Here is a 20,765-nt window from a genome sequence, read left to right as displayed (position 1 = left end):
AGTCACCATTCCATCCTAACAACAAGTAAAAACTGAACAGAGTGAAAAACCAACAATTCTTCTTGGATCTGTAAGACAGGGGAGAACACAGGCAAACTGCTGCCCTCAAGACTGGAAAGACAGGTGAATGTAGGAAGACACGGAAACCAGTGCTGTGGTACAAAAACCTGAACCGTAATTGATAATTGCTGGAGGTTCAGTGCAGTTGGCTGAGAGTTAAAAACTCCAGGGGACCCAGTCATAGGGCACCTGCACAATGCTGTGAAATTGACCTCCAGGAGCTCCTGTAATAAACGTGTGAGAAAAATCCCCTCAGCCTTCCCACACAGGTGTGAGAAAAGTAACCATTTTGAAATACTCCAGAGCATTCTGTCCTTCTTAACAAAGTCTGCCCTGAGGGGAAGCTAGTTAGCCAGAGCCTAAGCTGCTGGGGTATTGTCAGAGCCTAACTGACAGAAAGGGAGAGACCCAACTCTAGCCTTCCAAGTGGGAGAAGAGAATTACCCAACTCCAGCCCCCTCTAGCCATCCTCTCCACACAAGCCGGGGAGAAACACTTGTGAAATTCACAGTACAGAGGCATAGGCTGACTGAAGGACAGACCTACAGAGGACTACAGGATGCTTTCCCTCCCCTCACACCTCACCACCACATTACTAAAGGCCTATTTACAGCACTTTCTTTTACTGGTACATTGTGTCTGGCTATCAAGAAAAAACTGCTACCCAAAAACGGGGTTCCCCTTTCGGTGGGTGTCGAGCCAAAAGACAACCAAGCCAAAGATCGGGAAGAAGAAGGATTTATCACTTGCAGCCAGTAAGGAGAACACTGGGTATCTTTCCCAAAGCAGTGTCACCCCAAACAGCAAAACTGGGGGAAGCGTTAAGCTAAGGGTCCACGCATATTCATGGAGGGGCTTAGGCTGTCTGACCGAGTCCAAGCTTTAGTTGACTGAAGTCACCAGGGTCAGAAAAGGTCAACAACATCATCCCTCCGTTTCCAGCTGATGTGGTGGTTGAGCTCTTCAGGCTAATCTTTACCACTGAAACAGAACGAAGAGTTTTTACCACTGATCTTTGCTATCTTTTTTTTTTTTTTTTTTCTGATCTTTGTTATTGTTACTTCTCTTGCCTGATACAGTCCTTTGTTTCTGCATTCGTCTGTTCCCTTATGGTCATTAAATACTCAGACCTGTTCAAGGGCAAGCACTGTGGCCAGGTTTAGATTACAGAATGGCTTGGGCCCCAAATGGCTTCTCTTCTGTGAAGAAAGCCATGCCTGGTTCTCTTTCTCTGGGGACTCCCTACCCTATCTGCTTGCATAACGAAAGGCAAAAACCACAATTTGAAGAGACAGAGCAAATAATCAGAACCAGACATGGCAGGAATGTTGTAATGATCATACTAGGGATTTAAAACAACTCTGATTCATATGCTAAGGGCTTTAAGGGATAAAGTAGAAAGCATGCAAGAACAGATGGGCAATGTAAGCAAAGAGGTGGATGTTCTAAGAAACAATTACTGGGCTGCACCCCGCAGGCCTGCAAGCCCTGTACTTGCCCAGCCTGAAGGCTGAGGAAGAGCCCAGAATCAAGGACAGAGACATCAATGGCTTAGTGGATAGGGGGATCTTACATGTCTGAAGCAAGGTCCTGGAGCAACACCCCGCTCTGTGCAGCAGGTGGCAGGCAGCAGTACTCACTACCATGGGGGTGGGTGGGTAGAGGAGAGGGAGGTTACCGGTGACAGAGGGAATTGACCTCAGCACGCCCCTCACCGCCCCGCTATGGTGGCAACGCTAGTATGATGGTGAAACTATCATAGTGGAGACATTGTGATCTAAAGGTTAGAACAATCACTTGCTGGAACCTGGGGCAAGTAGCAGACGTTTACTGATTAGGCTCTATGATTAAGAGGGAAGGTCAGTCATGTGAGTAGGGTGTAGGTAAGGCAGGGACTGGTTGAACAGCGATGTACAGAGAGCAAGAGAACAGCCATCTTGGGTGGCCTGATCATACAACAATCAAAAAAGAAATGCTAGAGATAAAAAACACTGTAATAGAAATGAAGAATACCTTTGATGGGCTTATTAGTAGACTGGACTGCTGAGGAAAGAATCTCTGTACCTGAGGATAGTTCGATAGAATCCTGAAAAACCAAAAGGCAAAGAGAACAAAGACTAAGAAAAACAGAACATTCCAAGTACTGTGGGACAACAACAAAAGGGGTAACATATACATAATGGGAATACCAGGAGAAGAAGGAGCAAAAGGAACAGAAGAGGTATATTTAAAAAAATTTTTTTTATTTTAGAAGGACATTTATTTACTTATTTATTTATGGCTGCATTGGGTCTTCGTTGCTGCGCGCAGGCTTTCTCTAGTTGCGTTGAGCGGGGGCTACTCTTTGTCACGGTGCGCGGGCTTCTTGTTGCGGTGGCCTCTCGTGTTGCGGAGCACGGGCTCTAGGCACGCGGGCTTCGGTAGTTGTGGCGCACCGGCTTAGTTGCTCCGTGGCATATGGGATCTTCCCAGACCAGGGCTTGAACCCGTGTCCCCTACATTGGCAGGTGGATTCTTCTTTTAATTAATTAATTAATTAATTAATTTTGGCTGCGTTGGGTTTTCATTGCTGGGCGCGGGCTTTCTCTAGTTGTGGCCAGCGGGGGCCACTCTTCCTTGCGGCGTGCAGGCTTCTCATTGCGGTTGCTTCTCTTGTTGCGGAGCACAGGCTCTAGGTGTGCGGGCTTCAGTAGTTGTGGCACATGGGTTCAGTAGTTGTGGCATGCGGGCCCTAGAGTGCAGGCCCAGTAGTTGTGATGCACTGGCTTAGTTGCTCCGTGGCATGTGGGATCTTCCTGGACCGGGGCTCGAACCCGTGCCCCTACATTGGCAGTCGGATTCTTAACCACTGTGCCATCAGGGAAGTCCCTGGCAGGCAGATTCTTAACCACTGCACCACCAGGGAAGTCCCCAGAGGAGATATTTGAAGCAATAATGACTGAGAATTTCCCAGATTAATGTCAGATGTCAAACCACATATCCAGGAAGCTCAGAGAACACCAAGCAGAATAAATCCAACCAAAAAACTATATGTTGGCTTATCACTTTCACATCACAGAATATCAAAGATGAAAATGCTGAAAGAAGTCAGAGGAAAAAAACACTGTTATCTATACAGCAACAAAGATAAGAATTACATCTGACTTCTCAGAAACCATGCAAGCAAGAAGAGAGTGCTATGAAACATTTAATGTGTTGAGAGAAAAATGCCACCAGCCTAGAATTCTGTACCCTGCAAAATATTCTTCAAAAGAAGTGAAGGAGAAATAAAGACTTTCTCAAATAAATAAAAACTGAGGTAATTTTGTTGTCAGTGTACTTGCCTTGCAAGAAATGTTAATAGAAGTTCTTTACAGAGAAGGAAAATAATATAGGTCAGAAACTCGGATCTACGTAAAGAAAGAGAGTGTCAAAGAAGGAATAAGTGAAGATAAAATAAAGCTTTTATTTTTCTGATTCTAAATCTAACTGATAACAGTTTGTTCAAGATAATAATAGTAACAGTGTATTTGATTAGATATACTTATGTGTGTGTGTGTGTGTGTATATATATACACACACAGACACACAAACATATATATATATGAAATGAATGACAGGTACAAGGGAAAAGAGGAAGGAATTAGGACTCTTCTGTTACTATAAAGTACTCACACTATCCATGAAGTGGCACAGTGTTATCTGAAAGTGGACATGGATTAGTTGCAAATGTATATTGCAAACTCCATGGTAACCACTAAAAAAAAAAGTTAAAAAGATGTATAACTGATTGGGCTTCCCTGGTGGCGCAGCGGTTAAGAATCTGCCTGCCAATGCAAGGGACATGTGTTTGAGCCCTGGCCTGGGAAGATCCCACATGCTGCAGAGCAACTAAGCCTGTGCGCCACAACTACTGAGCCTGTGCTCTAGAGCCTGCAAGCCACAACTACTGAGCCCACGTGCCACAACTACTGAAGCCTGCGCACCTAGAGCCCGTGCCCTGCAACAAGAGAAGCCACCGCAATGAGAAGCCTGCGCACCACAACAAAGAGTAGCCCCCGCTCACCGCAACTAGAGAAAGCCTGCGCACAGCAACAGACTCAACACAGCCAAAAATAAACAAACAAACAAATAAATAAAATTATTAACAAAACAAACAAAAAAGATATGTAACTGATATGCTAAGAAAGGAGAGAAATGAAATCATATAAAATACTCAATTAAAAGCACAAAAGGCAGAAAAAGAGTAGAAGACAAAATAAGGAAGAAAGAAGGACAAGGGCAACAAACAGAAAACAGTAACGAATATGGTAGATGTTAACCCAACTATATCAGTAATCCCTTTGAAGGTCAGTGTTCTACATGTACTAATTAAAAGACAGAGGGACTTCCCTGGTGGCGCAGTGGTTAAGAATCTGCCTGCCAATGCAGGAGACATTGGTTCGAGCCTTGGTCTGGGAAGATCCCACATGCTGCAGAGCAACAAAGCCTGTGCGCCACAACTACTGAGCCTGTGCTCTAGAGCCCGCAAGCTACAACTACTGAGCCCACCCACGTGCCTAGAGCCTGTGCTCTGCAACAGGAGAAGGCACCGCAATGAGAAGCCCACGCACAGTACAAAGAGTAGCCCCTGTTCACTGCAACTAGAGAAAGCCCATGTGCAGCAACGAAGACCCAATGCAGCCAAAAAAAAAGAAAAAAAAAAAAGACAGAGATTGTCAGGGTGAATCAAAAAACAAGACCCAACTATACATTGTCTACAAGAAACCCACTTTAAATATATAAAGACATGTACAGATTAAAAGGAAATGGATAGAGAAAAATATACCATGCTAATACTAATCAAAAGAAAGCAGGAGTAGCTATGTGAATTTCTGACACAGCCGACTTCAGAGCAAGCAAAGTTACCACAGATAAAGAAGGGCATTGCATAACGATAAACGAGTCAATTCTCCAAGAAGACATAACAATTCTAAACTGTATACATCTAACAACAGAGCATCAACTACATGAGGCAAAAACTGATAGAAGTGAAAGGAGAAATAGATGAATCTATTATCATAGTTAGATATTTCAATATCCTTCTCTCAAAAATGGACAGATCTGGCAGTAAAAAATCAGTAAGGACATAGTTGAACTCGACAACACCACTGATCAACTGAATATAATTGACATCTATAGATTACTTCATCCAGCAACACAGCATACACATTTTTCTCAAGTTCACATAGATCATCCACCAACATAGACCACATTCTGGGCCATAAAACACACCTTAACAACTTTAAAAAAATAGAAACCATACAATGTCTGCTTTCAAACCACAATTAGCAAACTGAATCCAAAACAATATAAAAAGAATTATACACCACCGACCAAGTAGGACTGATTCCAGGTCTGCAAGGCTGGTTAAACATTCAAAAATCAATTAATGTAATCCAGTACATCAACAGTCTAAAAAAGAAAAATCACATGATCACATCAGCAGATGTAGAAAAAGCCTATGACAAAATTCAACACCCATTCATGATAAAAACTCTCAGTAAATTAGGAATAGATGGGAAATTTCTCAACTTGATAAAGACTATCTACAAAATAAGCTAGAGCTAACATCACACTTAATAGTGAGAAACTCAAAGGTTCCTGCTAAGATCAGGTACAACACAAAGATGATCCCTTTCACAATTCTTTTTCAACATTGTACCCCAAGTCCTTGCTAATACCGTAACACAAGAAAAGGAAATAAAAGATATACAGATTGGGAAGGAAAACATAAAACTGTCTTTATTCACAAATAACATGATTATCTATGTAGAAAATCTGAAAGAATCAATGAAAGAACTCTTGGAACTAACAAGCAATTATAGTAAGATTGCAAGGTACAAGGTTAATATACTGAAGTCAATTGCTTTTCTATATACCACAATGAACAAGTGGAATTTGACATTAAAAACATAATACCATTTACATTAGCCCCTCAAAAATGAAATACTTATGTATAAATCTAAAAAAATATACGTAAGACCTATATGAGGAAAATTACAAAACCCTGATGAACAAAGTCTAAGAATAATGAAATAAATAGAAAGATATTTCATGTTCATGGATTGGAAGACTCAGTACTGAAGGTGTCAGTTCTTCCCAACTTGATCTGCATATTCAGGAAATCCCAATCAAAATTCCAGCAAGTTATTTTGTGGATATCAACACGTTAATTCTAAAGTGTATACAGCATGGCAAAAGACCTAGAAGAGCCAATAAAATATTGAAGAAGAATAAAGGAGGACTATATTACCCAACTTTAAGACTTACTATAAAGCTATGTAATCAAGACAGTGTGGTGTTGGTGAAAGAACAGACAAGTAGATCAATGGAATAGAATAGAGAGCCCAGAAATAGACACCCCTAAATATAGTCAACAATCTTTGACAAAGGAGCCAAGGCAGTACAACGGAGTTAAGGTAATCTTTTCAATTTTTCAATCTTTTCAACCTGTCAATGATGTTAGACCAACTGGACATTCACATGCAAAAAAATCTAAACACAGACCTTATATCCTTCACTAAAATTAACTTAAAATGGATCATAGACCTAAATGGAAAACACAAAACTATAAAAATCCTACAAGATAACATAAGAAAAAAACCTACATGACTTGGGGTCTGGTAATGCCTTTTTATATTTTTTTTATTTATTTTATTTTATTTTATTTATTTATTTTTTTTGTGGCACGCGGGCCTCTCACTGTTGTGGCCTCTCCCGTTGCGGAGCACAGGCTCCGGACGCGCAGGCTCAGCGGCCATGGCTCACAGGCCCAGTCGCTCCATGGCATGTGGGATCTTCCTGGACCGGGGCACAAACCCGTGTCCCCTGCATCGGCAGGCGGACTCTCAACCACTGCGTCACCAGGGAAGGCCTATTTTCTATTTTTAAAAATATTTATTTATTTTTTGGCTGCGTTGGGTTTTCATTGCTGCACGTGGGCTTTTTCTAGCTGCGGCGAGCGGGGGCTACTCTTTGTTGTGGTGCATGGGCTTCTCACTGTGGTGGCTTCTCTTAGCATGGGCTTTAGGCACGCGGGCTTCAGCACTTGCAGCACACGGGCTCAGTAGTTGCGGCATGTGGGCCCTAGAGCACAGGGGCTTCTGCAGTTGTGGTGCATGGGCTCAGTAGTTGTGGCTCACAGGCTCTAGAGTGCAGGCTCAGCAGTTGTGGCACACAGGCTTAGTTGCTCCGCGACCTGTGGGATCTTCCCAGACCAGGGATCAAACCTGTGTCCCCTGCATTGGCAGGTGGATTCTTAACCACTGTGCCACCAGGGAAGTCCCTGGTAATGCTTTTTTAGGTACAACATCAAAGGCAAAATCCGTGAAAGAAAAAATTGATAACCTATACTTCATTAACACTAAAAACTTCTGCTAGAATAAAAACCATATGATCATCTCAGTAGATGCAGAGAAAGCTTTTGATAAAATTCAATATCCATTTATGATCAAAACTCTCCAGAAAGTGGGCATAGAGGGAACGTATCTCAACATAATAAAGGCCATCTATGACAAACCCACAGCTAACATCATACACAGTGGTGAAAAACTAAAAGCATTCCCTCTAAGATCAGGAACAAGTCAAGGATGCCCACTCTTGCCACTTTCACTTAACATAGTTTTGGAAGTCCTAGCCACAGCAATTAGAGAAGAAAAAGAAATAAAAGGAATCCAAATTGGAAAGGAAGAAGTAAAACTGTCACTGTTTGCAGATGACATGATACTATATTTAGAAAATCCTAAAGATGTCACCAGAAAACTACTAGAGCTCATCAATGAATTCAGTAAAGTTGCAGGTTATAAAATTATAACACAGAAATCTCTTGCATTTCTATACACTAACACAACTATCAGAAAGAGAAATTAAGGAAACAATCCCATTTACAATCACATCAAAAAGAAGAAAATACCTAGGAATAAACCAACCTAAGGAGGCAAAAGACTTGTACGCTGAAAACTATAGGACGCTGATGAAAGAAACTGAAGATGACACAAACAGATGGAAAGATATGCCATGTTCTTGGATTGGAGGAATTACTACTGTTAAAATGGCCAGACTACCCAAGGCAATCTACAGATACAGTGAAATCCCTATCAAATTACCAATGGCAACTTTCACAGAACTGGAACAAAAAATTTTTAAATTTGTATGGAAACACAGAAGATCCCAAATGGCCAAAACAATCTGGAGAAAGAAGAATGGAGCTAGAGGAAACATGCTTCCTGACTTCATACTATACTACAAGGTACAGTAATCAAAACAGTATGGTACTCAGGATTTCCCTGGCAGTTCAGAGGTTAAGACTCCATGCTTCCATTGCAGGGGGCATGGGTTTGATCCCTGGTCAGGAAACTAAGATCCTGCATGCTGTGTGGTGCAGCCAAAAAAAAAAAAAAACACACACAAAATAACCCAGTATGGTACTGGTACAAAAACAGACACATAGGTCAATGGCAAAGGATAGAAAGCCCAGAAATAAATGCATGAACTTATGGTCAATTAATCTATGACAAAGGAGGCAAGAATATACAATGGAGAAAGGACAGTCTCTTCAATAAGTGGTGCTGGGAAAACTGGACAGCTACATGTAAAAGAATAAAATTAGAACACTCCCTAATACCACACACAAAAATAAACTCAAAATGGATTAGAGACCTAAATGTAAGACCAGATACTACAAAACCCCTCGAGGGGGCTTCCCTGGTGGCGCAGTGGTTGGGAGTCTGCCTGCCAATGCAGGGGACATGGGTTCGTGCCCTGGTCTGGGAGGATCCCACATGCCGCGGAGCGGCTAGGCCCATGAGCCATGGCCTGCATGTCTGGAGCCTATGCTCCGCAACGGGAGAGGCCACAGCAGTGAGAGGCCCGCATACCGCAAAAAAAAAACAAAAACAAAAACAAAAAAACTCCTAGAGGAAAACATAGGCAGAACACTCTTTGACATAAACTGCAGGAATAGTTTTTTGAATCCATCTCCTAGAGTAATGGAAACAAAAGCAAAAATAAACAAATGGGACCTAATTAAACTTAAAAGCTTTTGCACAGCAAAGGAAACCATAAACAAAACAAAAAGACAACACACAGAATGGGAGAAAATATTTGCAAATGATGCAACCAACGAGGATTAATTTCCAAAATATACAAACAGCTTATACAGCTCAATATAAAACAAACAAACAAACAACAGAATCAGAAAATGTGTAGAAGACCTAAACAGATGGTAGGGGACCCTCCTACACTGTTGTTGGGAATGCAAATTGGTGTAGCCACTATGGAAAACAGTACAGAGGTTCCTTAAATAACTAAAAACAGAGTTACCATAAGATCCAGCAATCCTACTCCTGGGCATATATCCGGAAAAGACAAAAACTCTAATTTGAAAAGATGCACCCCAATGTTCACAGCAGCACTATTTACAATAGCCAAGCCATGGAAGCAACCTAAATGTCCATCAACAGATGAATGGGTAAAGAAGATGTGATACACACACACACACACACACACACACACACACACACACACACAATGGAATATCACTTAGCCATAAAAAGGAACGAAATAATGTCATTTGCAACATGGATGGACCTAGAGATTATCATACTAAGTGAAGTAAGTCAGACAGAGAAAGACAAACATCATATGATATCACTTAAATGTGAAATCTAAAACAATGATACAAATGAACGTACTTACAAAACAGAAATAGACTCACAGACATAGAAAACAACTTATGGTTACCAAAGGGCGAAGAGTGGGGAGGGATAAATTAGGAGTTTGGGTTTAACAGATACACACTGTTATACACATTTATATATAAAACAGATAAACAAGAACCGATTGTACAGCACAGGGAACTACTCGGTCGGCCAAAGGGTCTGTTTGGGTTTCTTCTGTACGATGGCTCTAGTACTGCCTGTCTTTAACTTCATTCGAAACAATTTTGTGATATTGTATTGTGACAGCATATCAGCATGCATTAAAATTTGTGTAGCCATTTTAATACTGAAGTTGGAAGAAAAATAGCAACATTTTCCGCATGTTATGCTTTATTATTTCAAGAAAGGTAAAAACGCAACTGAAATGCAAAAAAGATTTGTGCAGTGTATGGAGAAGGTGCTGTGACTGCGTGAACGTGTTGAAAGTGGTTTCCAAAGTTTCATGCTGGAGATTTCTCGCTGTATGGTGCTCCACCGTCGGGTAGACCAGTTGACGTTGATAGTGATCAAATTGAGACATTAACTGAGAAAAATCCACGTGGCTATACCACATGGTAGATAGTTGACATACTCAAAATACCCAAATCAAGCGTTGAAAATCATTTGCACCAGCTTGGTTATATTCATAGCTTTGATGTTTGGGTTCCATGTAAGTTAAGTGAAAAAAACCTTCTTGACCATATTTCCGGATGCGATTCTCTACTTAAACATAATGAAAACGTTCCATTTTTAAAACAAATTGTGACGGGCGATGACAAGTGGATACTGTACAATAATGTGTAATGGAAGAGATCATGGGGCAAGTGAAATGAACCATCACCAACCACACCAAAGGCCAATCTTCATCCAAAGAAGGTGATGCTGTGTATATGGTGGAATTGGAAGGGAGTCCTCTATTATGAGCTCCTTCCAGAAAAACCAAACGATTAATTCCAACAAGTACTGCTCCCAATTATATATATAACTGAATCACTTTCCTGTACACCTGAAACATTGTAAATCAACTATACTTCAATTAAAAAAAATTCTGCTCTGGGAAAGACAATATCAAGGGAATTAGTAGACAAGCCACAAATGGGGAGAAAATATTTGCAAAAATATTTGATAAAGACTGTTATCCAAACTATAAAAAGAATGCTTGAAACTACAAAAAGTAAACAACCAATTAAAGAATGGGACCTTAACAGACATCAACCATCAACAGACCAAAGAAGATGTACAGATAGCAAATAAGCATATGAAAAGATGCTCCACCTCATATGTCATCAGGGAAGTGCAAATTAAAACAAGACACCATTACACACCTGTTAGAATGGCCAAAATCTGGAACACTGACAACACCAAATGCTGGTGAGGATATGGAGCAACAGAATCTCTCAGACATCGATGGTGGAAATGCAAACCGGTAGAGCCACTCTGGAAGACAGCTTGATTTTGTAACAAAACTAAGCATATTCTTACCATATGATTCAGCAACTGCACTCCTTCATAATTACACTCTTTCATAATTACACTCCCAAAGGAACTGAAAACTTCTGTCCACACAAAACTCTGCAAATGGATGTTTTTAGCCGTTTCATTCATAATGGCTCAAACTTGGAAGCAACCAAGGTGTCCTTCGGCAGGTGCATGGATAAACTGTGGTACATCCAACAATGGAATATAATTCAGAGCTAAAAAGAAATGGGCTATCAAGCCATGTAAAGACATGGAGGAATCTGAAGCTCATATTACTAAGTGAAAAAAGCCAAACTGAGAAGGCTCCATACCATATAATTTCAACTATTTGACATTGTGGAAAGGGCAAATCTATGGCGACAGTAAAAATAATCAGTGGCTGCTGGGGGTGAGCGTGGAGGGGGAGAGATGAATATGCAGAACACAGAGGATTTTTAGGGCAGTGGAAATACTCTGTATGGTATTATAATGATAGATATATAGCCATGAGTCATTTGTCCAAACCCACTGTACAACACCAAGAGTGAGCCCTTAGTTAAAGTATGGATTCTGGGTGACTATGATGTGTCAATGTAGGTTCATACTTGGTAAAAAATGTACCATTCTGGCAAGTGATGTTGATAAAGGGGGAAGGCTATGTATATCTTGGGGTAGGGGGTGTATGGGAAATCTCTGTACCCTTATCTTAATTTTATTGTAAACCCAAACTGCTCTCAGAAAATAAAGTCTTTAAAAAAGATAAAGAATGGAAGGAGCATTGCACATAGACTCTGAGGGGATACCTGGAGACTGGTGGTCCCTAGCCTTGATAACCAGCCCCCTTGACCACGTACACAGGGAACATAAGGACGCCTCTGGATGCAAACTGAGGGAGGAGGAGTGCCAGAGAGATACAAGGAGACTTCTCACCTGTGAACAGATTATTTAGGCCACAGATGCTAGGAAAATGCCAGGTATGGAGGAGTGCCTCAGGTAAGTTACAGAGTGTAGATTTAAGAAATAGGGCCTACTCTTACCCTTCCTCAAGGGAGGTCACAGTCAAATGAGCAAGACAGGGGTTAGTAGAACAGGCAGTCACAGGTGCCAGCTCTGAAGTCAGACTGCCCAGGTGGTACCTCACCAGGCTCTGTCATTTGCTGGCTGTATGGGCAAATTTCTTAATTATTCAGGTCAGTGTCCTCATCAGTAAAATGGGGATAATATTACCATTGTTGTGAGGTAAGGAATGTAAAATAACATGCTTATTTCTTATAATAATTCTTACTTGTCTTCCTTATTATACAGATTTCATTTTGCATTAGGAGAGGCAGTTTACCTTCCCTGCTATCAACCTTAACCTTTATCTCCTGGTGCCCAGTACTTGTGCTTCTTAGAGACGTCTTCAGAGGTCTTCCAGATAGTCAAGTGGGAGACAGGGAGAGATGTAGGAGAGAGTTATTAAATCCCCGGGTCTGGACCTTAGCTTTACAGGAGGGAGAGACAGGAAATAACATTTGTTGAGCTCCTACCATGTCCCAAGCTGTGCTAAGTAGGCCGTCTACATACATTTTCTTACTCCAGTAGGTATTTTTATCTTCTCCATTTTAATTTTAATTTACATTAAGCCTCAGTGTAAAGATTACATTCAGATTACATTTTCAGTAAGTGGAAGAATCAGCATTTCAGAATTCAACCTTTTTCCTCAGGTTATAGTGAGCCTGGATTTCCAGCAGTATCGACTCATTCATTCACTATTCTTTTGACAAATACTTATTAAGGCCTTTGATAGAGGTTACTGGTTGCCCCTAAGTATCTGCTCCCTTCCTCTCCTTCCTTATTTATTGAATTCTTGTTTTTAGATGAGCACATGACTGCCAATAGTAAAAAACCCTCAACCTCCCTTGCAGAGGGAAGGCTGCCATTACAGGCATAGTTTTTTGTAGGACAGTGGGAGCCTCAGGATTAGGTGATGGTGGCCATCAGGACCATCTGACTAACTCCTCTCACTTTGATTTTGTATCACCAAGCAACAACTGATTATTATGTGAAGCGAGAGAGAGAGAGAGAGAGAGAGAGAGAGAGAGAGAGAGAGAGAGAGAGAGATGTGAGAGGGTCTATGAGGTTTTACTAGAACAGCCAGTTGGCCCCCTTCTCTCATCTCAGTTGACTCTGCCAGAATTAATTTTTAAAGACAGAGTTGCTTTGGGACTTCCCTGGTGGTCCAGTGGTTAAGACTCTGCACTTCCACTGCAGGGGGCACAGGTTCCACCCCCAGTCGGGGAACTAAGATCCAGCAGGCCCTGCAGTGTGGCCAAAAAAATAAAACAAAACAAAACCCATAAAAACCCCAACAGAGTTGCTTTTGTTAAGAACATCTATAAATCAATACGTTTTAAAATTATTTATTATTAGATTAATTTTAAAACACACACAAAAAACCCCTTAAAAGTCAGTTTTCTGGGCTTCCCTGGTGGTGCAGTGGTTGAGAGTCAGCCTGCCGATGCAGGGGACGCGGGTTCGTGCCCCGGTCCGGGAAGATCCCACATGCCGCGGAGCGGCTGGGCCCGTGAGCCATGGCCACTGAGCCTGCGCGTCCGGAGCCTGTGCTCCACAACGGGAGAGGCCACAACAGTGAGAGACCCGCGAACGGCAGAAAAAAAAAAAAAAAAAAAAGTTAGTTTGTCCGTCAACACAAAAAACAAAAGAATCATTCCTTTAGTAAATATTTTGGTGACAGTTAATGATTTGACTACTATGAGTTTAAAATACAAAGATACCAAATAATTACACAGTGGAAAAGATGTGCTGATGACTTTGTAAGGAAGGTCCTCAAGGTGGTTTTTCACTGATCCTTACCTGGATTAGTGGGTCCCAGCCTCAACTGCATGGCTATATCTGTGCTTTTAAAAAAATCAGGATGCTCAGGCTGTGCTAATTAAATCACAATCTCTGGGGAGAGGTCCTAGAAATCAGTATTTTTTTCCCCACACTCCCAAGGTGATTCCAAAGTTCAGCCAAGCTTGAGAGCCACTAATCTGAATTTTTGGTCTAATGTTTAAGATCATAGAGCTATTTCAAATGGAAAGGTTTGTTTGTTTCTGTTTGTTTTTGTGGGCTTTTAAAATTACTTTTGTTTTACAGTTTTAGAGTTGCTATGAAAAATGAGAGAAAGTTCACTCATACAGGAAGCAGAAGCACAAAATATTAAAAGCTTCATATTCTTTTTTCTTTGTGGCCAGGGAAATCTAAAGACAGACCTTAATACCGACACACATCCAAGAAAGACTCAGAGATAGATACATTTAGAAAAAGAAAGAGTTTACTTGCAAAGGTGCAAGGTAGGCAGACTGAAAAACTGGTTTGCCGAATACAAGAACTTAAAGAAAAAAAACTACTACAAAAATTGCTAGAGTTACTAGTTTACATAGCCTGTTTATGGTAGACGAACAGTAACTTTCTCACATGATTATCATACAAAGGTTGTAAAATACCATTACACACAGTAAGGCAAATATTAAAACTGAGGGGAATCCAAGTAACTATTCAAGGCGTTATTATTTGGGGAATCAGAACAAGTCAGGATGATCCTGCAGTTTTTGGATTACCTAGTGTGAAGTTTGGTCATACCGGAAGCAGGCAAAGCAGCAGATTTTGCTCTAACACACCTGTCAACGCTCTAGGCTGGTTCTACCCCGAAGAGGGCACACTGTATCTGACCTTCTGCGCACGCTCCGTCCCGGCTCCAGGGGGCGGGGCGAGGGCACGCGGGGACTTGTGGGAAAGCCCAGGAAGGCGGGGCCCGGCGTGAGTCACTGCGGGCGGGAAGCCGCGGCAGTGGGGACGGTAATGGCGTATTAAGGTGAGCCGGCTTTGCGGTTATCACCGGCTGCAGCAGCGAGGAGGCTTTTGGGGTCGCCCTGCGGGAGGAGGGGGTGCGGCCGTGGGTCCCGGGTGAGGCGGCGATGGCAAGGGCGAGCGACAGGGTGCGGCGTTGGGGCGGTGCGGCGGTGTCCAGGGTAGAGGCGCACCGGGGAGCGCGTTCCGGGAGGGGCTCGGCCCGAGCAGCCCGGGCCTGGACGGTCAGCCTTGCTGTCTGTCTCTCCACCCCGGCTGCCCGGATTATTGGGCGATTTGCGGTGGTCAGGACCGCAGATCCACTCTCCCCAGGGGACCTCGGTGGGGCCCGCCCCCTTTTGGCGTGGGTGTGCAATGCTCGCCGGATATTGGGTATGAAAGTGATACCCCAGGCACTGGAAGTTTCTGGTTGCCTGCTTGGACGCAGGTTCCGTGGGAGCAGAGGTGATAGGTGAAATGGAAAAGGTTTCTTTCCCCGCCCGCCCCCCCCACCCCGTAACTCAGTGGCTTGCTGCGCTTTTATTCACATTTTTGAGTCCTTCAGCAAAACATTGTACTAGCTTTGTTTTTTAATGAGATATACGTATGTGATCAAACATGGGCACTGCCTGAAAGAAGCTTAAGTTTAGTTTACTTTCTGATGCAAGGCCGGGGGGTCAGAAGACCTATATGCGGTTGCAAACATCTGTTCCTCCTCCAAAACGAATCCCTTTTCTAACCTCTTCTATCTCTCCCATCCTAACCAACCCCCGCCCCCCTGTCCTCCCCATACACACTTAAGCTTTGAATTCCCTCCCACCTTTTTGGGGACCTTACCCCATCACGCATCCCCTTTCCTGTATCTTCTTTTACCTTGTTCCTCAATTCCCCCCCTCCCTCGTGGGCAATTTTAGGTTATGAAAGGCAAAATTATGCTAATCCCCATATAATCTCATTTACTCAGCTCATTTTATTTCTGTCCTTAAAAAAATCCCATTAAAACTCTTATATGACTAAATATAATGCATTTTATTTCCTCCATGTGACTTCTGTGGCCTTTGACACTGCTAACTTTGCGTCTTCTTGAACTCCTGAAAATTCTCTTCTGTGACAGTACTCCAAGTTTTCCTCCCAGCTCTCTAGATGCCACTGCCTCATTTTTACTGTGTTGGCATTTCTTCCTTGGTTTGTTCCCTAGATATGTGTTTTTCAGGCTTCCCCCAGTGCCCCCCCCCCCCATTGTCACAGTAATTAAACATATCCAAATCTCATGATTGTAGCTTCTACCTTTATGCTAGTGACACCCAAATTTATATTTCTAGCCCTCTGTAACTACATACTGGCTATGTCCTGATGTCCCATAAGAACTCAAATTCACCTTATCCCAAACTGAAAAAAATCTGTCTTTACACTTGTTCTGCAATCCTGAATCCTCTTTTCCTTTTAAAATTGTGATTCCTGACTCAAAGTGGTACCACTAATCTTACCAGCCTCCCAAACCAGAAATCTAAGACTTTGATTCCTTCTCTGCTCACCAACTCCTCAATCTAATGAGTCATCATGTCCCTTTTATTTTACCAGCTTAATGTTTCCCATAGCTTTCAGACTGTAGGTCAGATCTCATGGCCTGGCATTTCCTGATCTGTCCCATATTTGCCTTCTCTTCCGTCATTCTCCCTCCCAGTCCCTCATTCTCCTGGCCCACTTCTCCACATTAATCACTTGGCTGGCCCCTTTTGAAACATGGCTAAATTTCAGCACCTCTGGGGACTCTTTGCTTGAACCTGCCACCCTACTGTCTGATTTATACCTGTCCTTTGTGGTCAGCCCCATAGCATCTGCATGTACCTCTAGCACAGTGGTTCTCAACCAGGGGATATTTGAAAATGTCTGGAGACATTTTTGGTTGTTAGAGTCCAGAGGGAAGGGAGTAATACTGGCAACTAGTTAGTAGAGGCCAGGGATGCTGCCAACCATCCTACAATGCACAGGACAGCCAACCTACAACAAAGAATTATCTGGCCCAAAATGTCAGTAGTCCCAAGGTTGAGAAACCCTGGCTAGCATAATATTTTGTTACTCAGTACTTCGATTATTTTGTTTTCTCCTCCACTAGAGGAGGGACCTTGTTTTGTTTTTGCATCCCTAAATCTTGATACAGGGCCTTTCACATAGCCAAAGTTCAATAAATGTTGAAAAAAAAAAGTAAAGGAGGTAGTTAGGCTAAACTTATAAACTCTAGAGATGAGCAGCCAATCTGCTACCATAGGCTGCTTGCTAATTTTCAGTGATTTCCTCCCTGTTGCCTTTCATTCACATTGCATGGATGCCCAACCTATCTGTTTATTTTGCATTTGTTTATTCAGCAAACATGGATTGACTCATTTTAAAAATAATATACTGATATTTTCTTTCTTCTGCATCACTTTAGGTTCCTTTCCTTACATGTATCTTGGCCGTTTATGAAGAGGTAAAAATCATTAATTACCTGGGTTTCAAAAAAAATAAACCAAATAATTCTATTTAATTCTTATCAGAGGTTGGTTGATAAAAACTGTGCAGGCCACAATGACCTCAGCAAGTAAAGCAATTGAATTACAATTACAAGTGAAACAAAATGCAGAAGAGTTACAAGACTTTATGAGGGATTTAGAAAACTGGGAAAAAGATATTAAACAAAAGGATATGGAACTTAGAAGACAGAATGGTGTTCCTGAAGAGGTAAATTTCTTAATTAAATTCCTGCTTTATCATCCAGCAAAACTTTTTTTTATTTTAAAGTAAAGCACCACCTTTAAAATGTTTTGTGGAAATACTGATTGAAGTGATTTGCTTTCTGCCAACATTTTGAAAAATTCTACTTTTTAAAGTCTTTGTAATAATTGTATTAACTATATTAAGACATTTTAAGGCTTAGTGAATAGTTACTGAAAGGAAGACCATGTGATAATTCTTAAGGTAAATGAACAGAATCATAAAATATGTGGGTTTGTATATAATTATGTATATCATATAATTATATATTTAGTGGTATATTAACATACAGTATTGCCGTAAAAAGTTAGGTAGTACCTAGGCTCAACCAAATGGTTTTCTTAAGACAGTGCATTCAAATATGGATAGCCTTTTCATACTGTTTGTAATGATGTGGAGGCAGTTCAGTGTGCCATTGTACTGCTGCTAAATCATTGTACCAAGGCTGAAGATCAGGCAGTTTTTGAATTTAGGATTGCAAATCCTAAAATGCAAAGTGTATAATTAAAATTTCTAGGTAATATCAATACTTTTCTTATGACTGAACAATGTTCAGTATTTGTCAAAGGATGAATTAAACTTTCAGGCATAAGTTATCATTATAAATGAGTGAATTGGTATCTCTAACCACTTGAAAATTAAATTAAAAATTACTTTTACTTGAAAATATACTTTAGTGAGAATTTTAAACATCGCTAGTTATACAGAAAAGTAAAAGAGCAGTCTTAAAATGTTGTGTTGTTTTCCCTTCCTAGAATTTACCTCCTATTCGAAATGGGAATCTTAGGAAAAAGAAGAAAGGCAAAGTTAAAGAGTCATCTAAAAAAACCAAAGATGAAAACACAAAAAACAGGATAAAATCTTATGATTATGAGGCATGGGCAAAACTTGATGTGGTAAGTTAATCTGGTTATATGCTTAGTATTTGAGTAAAATTTTCTTGGAGTTAGTTAAGAGTCATGGATTAAATGAAAAATAATGTAGAGTTCTTAGGACCTGTGTCTTTCTCTTACAGACTATTTTGTGTGGAATAAAAACTTAAATACCTAGCTGTTCACTTAACTAGATTATTTTTTCTCCTACAGTCCTCTTTCAGTGAGTAGTGGCTAAAACAGCTGGATTCTTTTCTTTTTTCCTATTTTTTCTTTTTTTCTCCTTTTGCACAAATAGTACATAGAGATCCAGTGTACTCTTCACCCAATCTCCCCTAATGGTTACATCTTATTTAACTATAGTACAGTATCAAAACCAGGAAATTGATATTGGTGCAATGTAAGTATAGTTCTTTGCCATTTTATGACCTGTAGATTTGGGTAACCACCATTGCAATTAAGATACGGAAATATTGCATCACCACAAAGACCTCCCTTATACTCTCCACCTATAGTTGCGCCCACCTCCTTCCTCTTCATCATCTCTAACCCTTAAACAGCCAGAATTCTAAGATAGTAATAATATGAGAAAAGAAGGACTCTACCAACATTTTTTTTTTTTTAATAGACTGAAGGACCTGTAGAATACTGGCTAAAAGAGAATGCCTTTGGGTTTAGTCTTAGGGCTAGGGCTGCGTTACAATAGAATTAGGGCTATCTTGATTTCAGGAAGGGTGGGCTTCACCCTTCTAGGCTGGTGTGGTGCATGCCTCCCATCTCCCACACATGAGACACAGTGTAGCTGGAGAATTAATTACTCTGCCTCATAACCCTCTACCCAGTATTCCAAGCAGCCACTGTCAGGCCAACCTGTGAACGGGAACCTGTTGGCCAGCCTTATTCTAGACTCTGACCCACCCTAAGGGTTGATTTAGTTAGGTTGATTTGGAATACACACTCGCTTTTAGTCTTTTTAAAAGTGTTCATTATGTAACATTTGATTCATACAAAATAGTTTGTAGAGATACGTGTTCTAAAGCATGATATTAAAGTGAATACATAAACCCACCACCTAACATAAAGAGAATTTTTTCAATCCCATTGAAGCTGCCAGTTTGCTCCTTCCCTGTTCCATCTTCTTTTCTCCTCTCTACCTTCAGAGGTAACTACTATTCTGATTTTTATGTTTATTATTTTCTTTGCACTTTTTTGTTTAACATTTTTATTGAGGTATAACATTTATACAGTAAAGTCCCAAAATCTTAAATGTACAACTTCCTGAATTTTCACTCATGTACAAAACTGAGAAACTACCATCCAGATCAAGATATAGAACATTTCTAGTATCCCAGCAACCTCCCTTTTCAGTTGATTACCTCCCAAAGGTGGCCACTGTTGTGATCTCTAATATTGTAGATAGGTTTTGCCAGTTTTGAAATTTCTTACAATTGTATCGTACAGTATGCACTGTTCTCTGTTTGGCTTCTTTTGCTATTATTGTCTGAGATTGATCTGTACTGTCAGTAGCAGTAGTTTGTTCTTTTTCATTGCTGATCAGAATTCCATTGTGTGAATATATCACAATTTGTGTATCCATTCTCCTATTGATATACACTGAGTTGTTTCCAGCTTGGGGCTGTTAAGAATAAACCTGCTATGAACATTCTTGTACATGTCTTTCGATGGATATAGCACCTGGGATGGTATTTGCTTGGTCATAGTTTATATATGCATTTAGCATTAGAAGATACTGCCAAATGGTTTTTCAAATTAGTTGTATTTCTCTTTTTATAAAACATTTTTTTAAATTAATTAAATTTTTAATTGAAGTATAGTTGATTTACAATTTAGTTTCAGGTGTACAGCAAAGTGATTCAGTTTTATATGTATATATACACACATACTTATCTGTACTTTTTCAGATTCTTTTCCATTATAGGTTATTACAAGATATTGAATATAGTGCCCCGTGCTATACAGTCAGTCCTTATTGTTTATGTTTTATATATAGTAGTGTATATCTGTTAAACCCAAACTCCTAATTTATCCCTCCCCCACTTCCCCCTTT

General features: G+C 40.8%; 1 protein-coding gene across 3 annotated transcripts in view; it reads left to right on the top strand.

The window, feature by feature from the left end:
* The first annotated feature begins 15,016 nt into the window (after positions 1 to 15,016).
* Positions 15,017 to 20,765, top strand: part of RPAP3 (RNA polymerase II associated protein 3) — a 42,500-nt gene continuing 36,751 nt past the window's right edge. For 2 of the 3 annotated variants that reach the window (XM_082636604.1, XM_082636606.1), the window contains exons 1-3: positions 15,017 to 15,096; positions 17,503 to 17,792; positions 18,581 to 18,721. In XM_082636604.1, the coding sequence (XP_082492730.1) occupies positions 17,640 to 17,792; positions 18,581 to 18,721 (294 nt within the window). In that variant the 5' untranslated portion in view covers positions 15,017 to 15,096; positions 17,503 to 17,639. The remainder of the gene's footprint in view (positions 15,097 to 17,502; positions 17,793 to 18,580; positions 18,722 to 20,765) is intronic. The other variant, XM_082636605.1, reaches the window with a different exon arrangement.

Source organism: Mesoplodon mirus, assembly GCF_964341445.2.
Source record: "Mesoplodon mirus genome assembly, chromosome: 11".
In the NCBI taxonomy this organism is placed as follows: Eukaryota; Metazoa; Chordata; class Mammalia; order Artiodactyla; family Ziphiidae; genus Mesoplodon; species Mesoplodon mirus.
The sequence above is the reverse complement of the archived record's forward strand: the minus strand, read 5'-3'. Positions and strand labels throughout refer to the sequence as shown.